The sequence below is a fragment of the Centruroides vittatus genome, unplaced genomic scaffold (genome assembly GCF_030686945.1).
Source record: "Centruroides vittatus isolate TY-2023 unplaced genomic scaffold, ASM3068694v2 contig_620, whole genome shotgun sequence".
NCBI classification, from domain to species: Eukaryota; Metazoa; Arthropoda; class Arachnida; order Scorpiones; family Buthidae; genus Centruroides; species Centruroides vittatus.
In genome coordinates, this window is record NW_027122381.1 from 4,042,382 (window position 1) to 4,054,918 (window position 12,537).

Consider the following 12,537-nt stretch of genomic DNA (forward strand, 5'->3'; position numbering starts at 1 on the left):
ACGACATTCTTTTGGCATGGCAGGATACGGAGGACTCCTTCCTGATATTAGAACGTCACCTTACGAATGTATACTCCTCCATCAGCTTCACCTGGGAGAAAGAAATTGGGGAAAAAATTGCATTTTTAGACTTGGACATCTCCAAGTCTCAGGGAGGCTTGACATTCTTTATATACCACAAATTTGGTAGCATTCCTTCAATTATCCCTGCCCCATTCTTTCAGCCCCAATAGTATGTTAATGCGGCCATAGCCCCTTTGATCAGAAAGGCCTTTTTGGTGCCTTCCACACAATATTTTACCAACTTTGAGTTGGGGATCATTCGCACAGCAGTACGTGCGGCAGGATATGGCATCACCAAATATAACTATATCCTAAACAAAGTTAAAAGATCTCTTTTCCCAGTAACTACCTTATGTAGCCCAAGGGACTGGACAATAGTCCACCATTCTCTGCTGTTTTGTAGCCTTACAGCCCAGATTTGCTGTATTTTTAGACAAAACAATTTACTTTTAACTATTACCCCGCACCCTAGTCTGAGGAGGTTTTTATGTAATGATCAGGATGTGGTTTCGATTCTAGAAAAGTCTGGCATATATTCCATTCTGTTGGAAAACCCAGTATCGGGGGCACACATCCACTATATAGGGGCGACCACCAGGATGCTGTTCAGTCGTATAGCAGAATACCAACATTCTGTCGCAGGGGGCAGCTGTGACACTGAACTGTCCAAGTCGGTTGTACAGCACCACCACACCCCACTCTGGGATCATGTGGTGATGCTCAAGTGCTGTGATGAAAGGAGTTTGGTGTACTGTACATTTGGGAGGCCCTCTTCACCACACTGCTGTCTCCTTGCAACTCTCCCACCCTTGAGTTGCCTGGGATTTGGATCAGTTTGTACAAACTGATAAAACACCTGCATTAAATCTGTTTCTATATCCCTGCCTTCTCTGTGCAGTAAGGCACGTGTGCAAAGATATTACTCATATTTAAATCAATACTTTAAGCTTTATTATTTTTAAGTTTATTGTTAAAAACGGCTAATTGCAGTTCCTGTTTTCTGCACTCTGAAATGCATGTGTGGTGATGTTATGCAAATTTAAGTTAATATTCTAAGTTTTGCATTATGTTCTAAACAGCCAATGCCATTCTTGTTGTTTCTGCAGTAGGGCGCATGCACGACGATGTTACACACACATTTTTAAATCTAATGTTTTAAGTTCTCTTATTTTAAACGTATGTTCTATGCAGTTAATGTTGTTTTTGTTCTAATTTTTAAAAAAATTTGTTCGGAAATTTTATTTAATTCTATTTCTGCCTGAAGACGACGTTTACAGACATGTCGAAAGCACTCACAGTAAAATAAAACAATTATTTTAATGTTGCTTTATGCCTCTTCATGTGAATGTTTCTCTTGTATCAGTAAAATAGTTGGTGTGATGTTGTCTCAAAGTATTTAATGTTTAAATAATTTTTAAGTGTCATATGTACATGTTAATTGTTTGAAAGCACATATATTTATTAATTCAATATCTAATGTTTAACATTTTTTGATAAATTTGTGTGATAACTATTGTACAATGCATTTCTATAATGTATAATATTTATCAAACTCAAAGACAGTCTTTTTAAAAAGATGGAAAGTACTTGTTTGAACACAGAACAAACACTGGAAAATTAAAGGTGCATTATGTATTTAATATTCTATTTTTGTGAAACATCTTTCTCATTATATTATTTTGAAATGTGATACTTATATGTCATTTGAATTTTGAACACTTGAATTTATTTTGAAATTTTAAAATACTTAAATCTGTTTAGCCTCCCGGCCTACTAGATGTATCGGAAACTGCTAGTCAAAGTGATGCTTGGAGTATGGATGTATTAACTTCGGATACAGAGAGATTGCAAGACTTAGATACTGATGACACTAGTAGTGTGGCAAGATCGGATGACACGACCAGGTCAGAAATTGAAGGGGAACACTTTTCTGAAATAAATAGACCTGATCTCAGAGAATTGAGTGATGGTACAGAAATTTTGCATGGTAAGAGGTTAAATTTGTAGAAATATTGATTAGAAAATGCTATCAAAGTTTGTTCCACATTAATCTACAATGTTACTACTCATATGTTAAAAATGTCGTATGATTTTAATTTTCCAAATGTTTTTAGTCATTTTAAATGAACTTCTTCAGGATAGAAAAACAGATTACAAATTAAAAATAAAAACAAAAGCTGTCATCTGGAACATGTTGCATTTCTTATATTAATGCTATACAAACTTTGAACATTTGCCTGAGCACATCGGACTTCTACATCGATTTAAAAAATATAAATATACAAACCAAAACCAAAAATCGACAATGTTGATGTATTTGAACACTGAAAATTTACATGTATGTGTTGGATTTAAATATAAAGAATAAAAAATAAAAATAAAATAATCTTAACAAATAACATACATAACTCGTAAACTTACATATTATAATATATTCAATATTGCCCACCTCTATACTTTATCATCCTAGTTCAAATCTACTAGTGCCTTCCACATAATGGATCTTGCATCACAGTTTTTATAATTTACTAGAAATTCCTCTGTTAAGCAAGAGAAAATATTTTTTATGAGAAAGTAGAGATTGAAGAATTCAGAAAAGCTTCAAATAGAGCTTGACATTATGGTGCTGTTTCTTTCTGCAGCCCTTGACAAAGTCATTCTTACTTGATATTTCTCAATTCAGACTTCACGGCCTTTGTGGGTCTTGGTAGTTCATTTTTTTTTAGATCTAGAATTTACCTGACCAATTTTACTCTTATGTAATTTTTTTTTGACAAAACAGGTCTTTTTAATTTCATGTTGATAAAACAAAGATGAATTGTATGCATGTTAGTTAGATGAGCAATATCACTTTTTAACTATATCTCTGACTGCTCTTACTATAATAAACCAAAATACCCAAATAGCCTTTAAAATGCAGTCCAATTTGTTTACATACCAAACGTTTTCGGTCAAATTAACTGACCTTTGTCAGGATCAAACAAAACTTTTTTTCCAAACAGAAATTCTAGAACATTTTTAAAAACCTAAAAACTTTCGCAGATTCAATTGCGCAAATCCATTCGTTCTTTTATACTTGCAAAGCAGCCACTTTCCATGCCGATGCGATTTTATACGATTCCCGAAAATTTATAGTTTGCTCTTTTATATTGTACTTATGAATATGCCAGGCTTCTGTATATTTTAGATGTCATCTGCTTGCAACCTTTTGTATAACTTCTGCATTGCCCCATTTGATCGAAACCTCCGTTGGATCTGCGATTGTGTAATTTGCTAAAGCCGTGACTGGTTGTTCATATCTTATATTTTTTTTGTGTTCTTTCACTCTTTCAGTTAATGATCGTTTTGTGGCTCCTATATACAGGGTGACAATAATTAACCCGTACAAAGTTTGTAGCAATGCTGCAACTGAATTTTTTTACGTCACTAATTTGTATACTGTTGTGTTAATTCTCCGTGATTTCCTGTGCATGTAGATGTGCTTTCGTTGTAATAAGAGTTAGTTTTTTACTTATTTAAGGATGGCGAACAAATGTTGTGCAATTTTAGAGCTATTCCGGCAAGGAAAACGACAATGTGAAATTGTTCGTTTGCTTGGTGTTCCCAAAATGACAGTCTCAGATGCAGTTCGGCAATTCAAGGAGCTTGGCCACAATGGTGACCGTCCCGGACGTGGAAGAAAGCGCACTGTCAACACGTCTAGGAAACGCAAGATCATCACAAAGCGAGTTGACTGACATGCGAAGGTCTTCATGAGAAAAATTGCTCGTGAGATCAGAATCAATCGCGAATTGGTGCGGTTAATGGCAAAAAAGGAACTCGTACTCAAGCCCTACAAGTTCCAAAAGGTTCAGCTCCTCACCGATGAAAACAAGTGCGTGAGACTCCAAAGATCCCGTTAACTCAAGCGTCGGGCCGCAGGTCGACAATGGGAGTGCATTCTCTTCACAGACGAGAAGCTTTTCTCCGTACAACCATCAAAATGACAGGAACTGGTCCGCGGGGGCTCCTGGAAGCTCAGCCGTCATCGAACATCACAAAATCCAATGTCAGTCATGGTTTGGAGCGGAATTTGTGCGAGCGGCAAGACACCCCTTGTTTTCGTCGATCAAGGGGCCAAAATCAATCAAGATGTGTACCACCATGACATTCTCGACGCTGTGGTACTTCTGTGGGCTCAGCAGCATTTTGTCAGTGCAAAATGGACGTTTCAGCAGGACTCGGCGCCGACACACAGGGCGAAGAAGACTCAGGAGTGTGCAAGGCTCATTTTCCCGATTTCATCTCGTCTGTGGAATGGCCACCGTACTCACCGGATCTGAACCCGATGGATTACAGCGTATGGTCCATTTTGGAGGCCAGGGCCTGCACTAAGCGCCACAAAAGTTTGGAGTCGCTGAAGCAATCCTTGCGCCGGGAGTGGGACAAATTGTCTCCAAAAGAGCTGCGGCCCATCGCCAAGAATTTCAAAACACGTTTGGGGCTCTGCATCAAGGCAAAAGGAGGCCACTTTGAAACCGGCTGAAAATCTGGTTAATACATAAAGTATTGTCACTGCTATCTACTGTTATTTTCCTAATTTTTATTTTTTTAATAAATTTACGATGCAAAAAACTTGTACGGGTTAATTATTGTCACCCTGTAATATAGTTCCTTTTGCAGCCTGTTATCATGCAACGGTATTCTGTGTATGCCTGGAACCAGGCTCCTGTCTAAAGATGTTTTGTCATTTCTTAACATCTGGAATATTGTTCGGTTCCTCTTATAAACTATTTTTTTATTTGCATAAAAGCGCACATGATAACACCCCAGGATATCTTCAATTAAATTTGAATTATGACTATTTACAAAAATTATTAAATTTTCGAGTCTGTCTTACATCCTTTTTTACACCTCAGAGAATCACAGTATAATGGCTTGAATTAACTTCATTAGAACAGATGGTAAGTTAAAAAATTGACACACAAAGTTAAAATTGAGGATTCGGCGTTCTTTAACACTAAAAACAATGGTTAGAAGTTTTGTGTGTCAATTTTTTATAACTTACCATCACTCTTTAGATATTTCAATTTATTTTAATAGCAATGTTTTTGATACAGATGTATATTATAAGCTAAATTTTGTTCAGTTACACACACAATTCTAATGACCCATTTGGATATAAAATCTCTACTTTTAAAGCCCTCATAAGGAGGACTTACACCCATTATAATAAAGTAGAACATAAAAAGGCAGTTTTAGAATGCATAGTGGATGTATCTAAAACACATGGCTACCCGAGGAGGTTAATTTACAAATTAGTTTGCATGCACAAGACAAAAGCAACAGAACCAGAATGTCTGAACAGTGCATGTGTACACACACACAATACATTAATACATCAAACCTGTATTTTGTTTAACAATGTAAAATTATCACTTATTAAAGATACATGAAAAATATATACAGTATATGGAAGTTGGGTCTTAAACTAGAGCTAAATAAACAAACATATAAAAGGAACCCACATATTTTTAAGCTTCTATGAAATAGACAAGATCCCAATGACTATCAAAGAGCCCTTGGGATTTATAGAATACCAATTAAAGACGAAAGAATTTAAAAGGACCTAATATACGTAGGTTCAACCAAGAGGTCACTTAAAAAATGGAGAATGGAACACAAATAGGATATAGAAGATAAAAGACAGTCCACTGCCCTTTCGATACATGCTAGTGAAAATAATAATCAAGCTGACTTACAACAAGCAAGATTAAAATTTACTTTACAACACTTGTTGTGTGAATAAAACAAACACTTCAAAACCTTCATATAGGACTAGTTAAAAATTTTAATTAAATATGTTAAACACAAATGTTTTTGATCTACATCTAAGATTTTAATATAGAATGGAGAACAAAAACAAGTCTGAAGCAGATCTTAGATGTAGATGAAACATGTTTGTCTTTAACATATTTAATTAAAATTCTTAACTGGTCCTATATGACGGTTTTGAAGTGCTGAAGTAAGATTAATTAAAAAAAGAAACAAAGCAGAACATCTCAAGCTTTTGGAGGTGCTATAAATCTTTAAAATAGAAAAGCAAGGAACATTTATCAGTTTTAAAGAAGAAAAACAAATTTTTCATGCATGGCAGGCTCTTCATGATACATTGTTATAGAAGACTTATTTAAACAAGAAAATAAATTATCACAAAAGGCATTAATTATGTATAAATACCAGTTTATTCGCTAGTGATTTCAATGTATTATAAGGGGCCATCCATAAATTATTTAAGGGCGATTCAGCCATTCTAGACCCCCACCCACCCGTGCAAGAAACTGTAATATTTTTTTTGATTCCCCCTCCCTTCCCTATCTATCTACACAATATTTAGGTATGATTTTATAGAAGAATTTTAACAAAAAAAAAATTTTTTTATGAAACCCTAATTAGTTAATTAATATGTACTATTATTTATAAAAGACTTTGCGAACAAATTTAAAAATATAAAAATTTAATGAATTTGAATGAACAATTTATTTTAAGAACTTTATTTTTTAAGTATTAACAATCTTTTTATTATCATCATCATTAATCAATGTCATAATATTCATTTTTGTACTAATTTCAATTTTCACTTGCTCATGGATCTTTCAGCCAATTTTCAAGCAATTCAATCACAGGCAAAGCGTTTGATTCAGAAACTTTATTGTTTTTTTTAATTCAAGAGATTCTGTACTCTCAACATCTTTTTCAGGCATCCATTCATCTACTGGCTTCATTTGATTGTTAATTTTTATTATACTGTCAAATTTTTTCAGCTCCAATAGGTGCTCAAAATCTGTGGCATGGCTAGTAGCAGTTGATTTATTGTGTTTTCCACTTACAGCAATATAAGTTGGCCTTGAGTAATTCACTGCTTCAGGATCTCCCAGTCTTTGCAGTTTATTAATCACTATACCTGCTTAAACTGATAGGATGAGTTTGTGTCTTTCTGATACAATAAAATTGTGATTGGGAAGCTTTACTCTATACTCTATGTGCAATAGGATAGGTGATTGCTTCTGCGTCGCTTTTAGACCAATAGGCACCCGTGCCTTATCATCTTGTGAAATAAATGCAACTTGTTTTGGTCCAAGAGCAGAAGCTCGCACTTCTAAAGCACGTATCGAGGCTGTACAAAACCAACTATCAGGATGAGCGTTATGGTTGTCATTTTGAGCTCAGCATAGTTTCATGGGAGCGGTTGTTGTGTGTTTTTCTCCTTCGATGGTATTAGAATTTTGCAGAAGTCGCAAATATGTAGCGCTTCTAGATAAATTGAAACCTTCTCCTGAAAGCTTTGTATGCAACCTGTCGAGAGTTTTAGATGCACTTATTTCATCTGTGCAGCGACAATAGTGTGTTGCACCTCTGAAAGAAGCTATTTCCATAATAGTTTTTAACAAAACTGGCTGCTCCTTTTTGATGTGTGGTCTCCCAGCATTTTTTTTTTTTTTAATTAATTTTAAAATTGAAGCTGCAGCCACATTAGATTCACATATTGATTTCAGCTTGTTTTTTTGAGCAGCTCTTAATTTTTGCTGGTAATTGGCATTTTTTTGTTGTGTTTTTTAATCAAATTCTGTTTGGCTATACCTAGTTCATTTTTGGTTTTTTTAATATCATTCAGTGATGTGTCTCCTCCTAGATTAGCATGTCAAGCTGAAAGCTGAGTGTTTAATTTATTTTTTAAACTTGTAACTTTTTAGCGGCCTCATCTTCAGCTGGAGCTTTGTATGTTTTTTTTATGAGCTTTTAGTGAAGCTATACTATTTTCAACAGTAGTCTTAACATTGATGCTTTTTGCAGTAGGAAGAGGAGTGTTATCATCTCGGTTAGGGGCTGAATTAGTTATTATTTTTGCAACTATTTCAGACTTTCTTTGATTGACTAGGTTATAATGATTCTGTTTCATAAAAAAAAAATAATAATTATATATATAATATATATCAAGTTTATAACACTTTATTGATAAGAAAGCAAAAAAGTATAAAAAGTAACTTAATATACAGTGCTCGATACAGCATTGATATGAAAGGGTTCATTATTTTACTTTACATAAAAATAGAAAAGTTGGCTTGTTGTCATATTTTAGTAAGGTACTTACTAAAATACAGCAATAAGCCAACTTTTCTATTTTTATCTCAAATGTTGTAATGGTTTATATGTTGAGTAAAAGTAGTAAACCCTTTCATATCAGTACTGTATTGAGCTTTTGATTTGGTCCATACAAGATTTGCATTTTTTTGAACGTTATCACTTTACTTGTCGGCATGTGCTTTTTTATATGACTTGAAGAATCTTTGGTAAACATCATCCAAGTTTATTTTTTGCATTTTTACATTTATTATTCTATCACGTCACATGAGACGACATTAGTACAATGAGCATTGTTAACAGAAACTGCCCAATTAAAGCCAAATTCAAAACTCCACCACTCAACGAGATCAAAAAATAAGAATATTACTTAAGACGAGATCTATCACTCCCTACCCCTGAGTAAGAAATCGTAAGAAATCCTTGACCCCTACCCACCCCAAAATACTTTATGTAATTTATGGAATGCCAATCAGGCGTCGTCCTCAGGCAGAAACAAATAAATATTTTGAACTATTTTCTTCATCTTACAAGATGAAGACTTATTACAGCAACTAAAACTGGAAACACCCGATCAGTTAAAATTTGAATTTATACAAATTTTTCAGTTCATTCTATCGTCAAAAATCAAAGCAATTTTATCAATCTGAAGCACAGCTTAGGAATAAATCAAACACATTTGTTTTATCTTAATTTTTTCACATTGGCATTAATCTTTCCATCCTGCTGGGAGAAACATAAAGTTAGTGTGTTTGTTATTTTGTTGAATATATTCTGAGGTTGCTAAAATTAAGTAATTCTGTAATCTAGTTATGTGAATCTGTTTCGAACCATGTGATTTCCTTTCCAAGATAAAATCAAGATTTACAGGCTCTTTGGAAGACTTCCATTTGCAGTTATTATCACGGTAAAATAGGGCTATTGAACCTTCAGAACTTTTGACTTGACTTGTTCAAGATTGTGTTTCAGCAGGTACTGGAAGAACAGTGTTGGGTTCTATGATATACACAAAGGAGGGCCACATGCTGTGTGTTCTAAACATTTTTCATGGGAGGAAACATCCAAAATGTCCACACAGGCACGTAAACTTGAAGATGGAGATTTGTGATATGCCTTAGAGTGGTTTGATGAGTTTTTTTCTGAAGAGAACCAGGGACTCAGTATTGTTTTCTTTGTATTCATCTAAGGTATTTAAGTGGTGGAAGTAGTGTGTTTTTATGAGAACACATCTTTTTAAATGGATATTTCAAGCTTTTTGATCCATCTTATGGAAATTGATTGACTTCTCAGGTACTCAGTGATATGCTCCACTTGTTTGTCTCTATCTGTGTGTTTATATAAATACACAATATTTTAAGTTTATTTTATGGTCTTATTTCAGAACTTTTTTAAACAAATATTTTTGATATTCTAAAAATAATAATTGTAAATACACCACACTAACCTTATAATGCTTTGCAGTTATTTTGGAACCTAACATAAACCTTTTCCTCCACCTGAAGACGGTCCTAGGGTGGATGGAAAAGGTTTGTGTTAGGTTCCAAAATAACTGCAAAGCATTATAAGGTTAGTGTGGTGTATTTATTGTTAATGCTCTGTTTATTGGATGAATTTTATAATAATGTCTTTTTTACATTAAAATCATTATTAAATGGAAAAAATATATTTACCTTTAGGAACATCAACTCGTCATTATGCAATTATTAAAAGAAATAATGAATTTTTAAATAGTGAAGAGACTGTAAAAATGTTTGATCCTTTATCGGTGAACACGGAGCAACATGAATAGTAAGTGTCTTTAAATTTCATTCTGAAATACCAATAATCACATTTATCAAAAGTAATTTAGATCAAAATTAAATGGTAATGGATTAGAAATAGCATCAAAAATTACTTTGCTCATTTACAAAAGCCAAAATTTATATAATAATAAATGATTTTGGTCATTTTCAGTTTGAATATAATAAACTCTGTTTTATGTACTGTACTTCTAAATCAAGAAAGATGAGAATGACTGTCAAAAATAATTTTTATTAAATATACATTTTGGCTTTCCTAAGAAGCAATATACTTAATCTTTGATTTGTACCGTATCAATTTTCAGTTTTTAAGACAAAAGTGGCTTAAATAGTGTCCAAAAAATGTAGTGGTATTTATAATAAAATGAACAACATACACCCCAAAAGGCGTTTGTGTAATAAACATTCTCGGTTTATTTTATAAACTTGCTTAAGGTTTCAAACTACAAAATTTCAAAATTCTCCAAACTCCTTTTGCTAGAAAAATCTGTATGGTGTTCATTTTATTTCAAGTTAATCTGTTTCAGTTTTAATTTTGACCTTAGCAGTGATATTTAGCTTATGTTTTTTGCAGAATCTTTGCTTTTCCAACTTAAATATTTTTTTTAGTATTAGTTTGTTTTGGAAAACATTCTTTACATTAAAGATACTACAGTCGACTCTGCATAAGTCAACACCCGGATAACTTGACACTTGTTGGTTACATAGTCATTTTTTGTGGTCCAGGCCGACTTACATAGGCATTAATGTTATTAACCTTAAAAAACTTGGTTTACTCGACATCGTTTAACTCATCACCACTGAATAAATCAACATACTTTTTCTGTTTCACACTTTTTAGAATTCTGATAAGTCGACTCCCCCCTGAAAAATGAGTTCACACCACACAGCTTATTGTACGATATGAACTCATTTTTTTAGGAGGAGAGTCGACTTATTAGATGTCTAAAAAGTGTGAAATAGAAAAAGTATGTTGATTTATTCAGTGGTGACGAGTCAAACGATGTCAAGTAAACAGTTTTTTAAGATTAATAACATTAATGCCTGTGTAAGTCGGCCAGGACCACAGAAAACTGACTAATTAACCTACGGTGTCGAGTTATCTGGGAGTCGACTGTATTTGGGTAGTAAAAAAGAATATTTTGACACTAATATCAATGTTCATTGATGTTAGCTTTATCAAACAAATAGGTTTTGTTTAATACTTATGAAGTATTTTGTGTGTGTACAGTACATCTACTAAATAAATAAATGCCACCTTTAACTATCCAGCAAATTGTTTAATAAATAAAAATAAAAACGTTTTCAACCGTTTTTAACAGCCTTCTTCAGTTAACAAAAGTGAAGAGCCAACGTGAGTGCTGCCATGGTCTGTGCTTTAGTCCATCCATTCATCCTCACCACGGCTTCAAACTGAATTTTATAAGCTGACCATGAAGATGTCCCTGTTGAAAGGCGGTACTTTAAATCCACGTCCTGCCGGCATGGCTATAACCTGAGTGGCATTCCCAATCTCAGATGTGCGCTTGACCAAAGCTTTCCCAACGTCTGTGATCTTCACTTCAGCTTTGGCAATTCGATCCTCATGCCGTTGGACCTGCTCCTTGATTACCTTTAAATCGTTGCTAATTGTGGCATGCAGTTCCTTCAGTTGACGTGCCTGCTGTTCTTTCATGTTTTTCAACTGACTGGTCTGCTCTTGTAATGCCACCAACAATACAGATAGGTCCAGCATAGCTGGTGCTGGCAATCAATCAATTATTTTATTAACGCATGAAAAGAATGCATGTCCAGCACCACTAGGCATAGCTGGAACAGAAATGCAGAAATTATTACAAAGGATCAAGTATATATAATTAGTAATGTGTACAAAACATGAGGATATGTTGGTTACTATACAGAATAGGCATAATTGCAGAGGATACAATGATGTACACGTTGGGTAGGATTTATAGAATAATGGGACAATATAGGAATACAGTATACAGAGATACAATTAAGCTAATGTACATATATACAAAAGAGTGCCAAACCTTGGCAGAAAATGAACATACTGATGCTTGCAGTTACCAAGATTGCATACAATGACGGGATATCGGTATTACAATGAATAATGCCGTATGCCATAAAAAGAAATATACCCGAGTACAGAGAAATAGAGACGACGACAAAAGATTACAGTAATTACACTGTGAACAAGAAAGAAAGATGATGGTTAGTTTGAAGGAGAGTTGCGCGTGGGGATGTTTGTCCTCTTATTGTACTGATTGATGAGGAGAATAAATTGGTCATAAGTTTCTTTATCATTAATTAGGTCGTTTAAGAATTCATAGTGGTCCTGAGGCCAGTGGCCTTGCTTGTAGTTTACCAGGATACGGAGAAGTGCCCTCTCAGGCTCCAGCATTGCACAGTCCAGGATGTAGTGCAGGCTGCCGTCCTGGGTGTTACAAGTAGGGCAAATGCCACTATTTTGAGGGTTGACAAAACATCTTAGGTAGGCATTAAATTGGCCGTGGTTTGATAAGAACTGAGTGAGCTGAAAATTCGGGGTAAT

At 34.3% G+C, this 12,537-nt stretch overlaps 1 protein-coding gene across 6 annotated transcripts in view; it reads left to right on the top strand.

Annotated features, from left to right (window-relative positions):
* Window positions 1–12,537, top strand: part of Gapvd1 (GTPase activating protein and VPS9 domains 1) — a 259,607-nt gene that overhangs the window by 123,772 nt on the left and 123,298 nt on the right. For all 6 annotated transcript variants that reach the window (XR_010881386.1, XM_067275441.1, XM_067275443.1 and 3 more), the window contains exons 11-12: window positions 1,825–2,050; window positions 9,861–9,972. Coding sequence is in view for 5 of the 6 variants with exons in the window: in XM_067275441.1 (XP_067131542.1) it covers window positions 1,825–2,050; window positions 9,861–9,972 (338 nt within the window). In the remaining variant the exon portion in view is untranslated. The remainder of the gene's footprint in view (window positions 1–1,824; window positions 2,051–9,860; window positions 9,973–12,537) is intronic.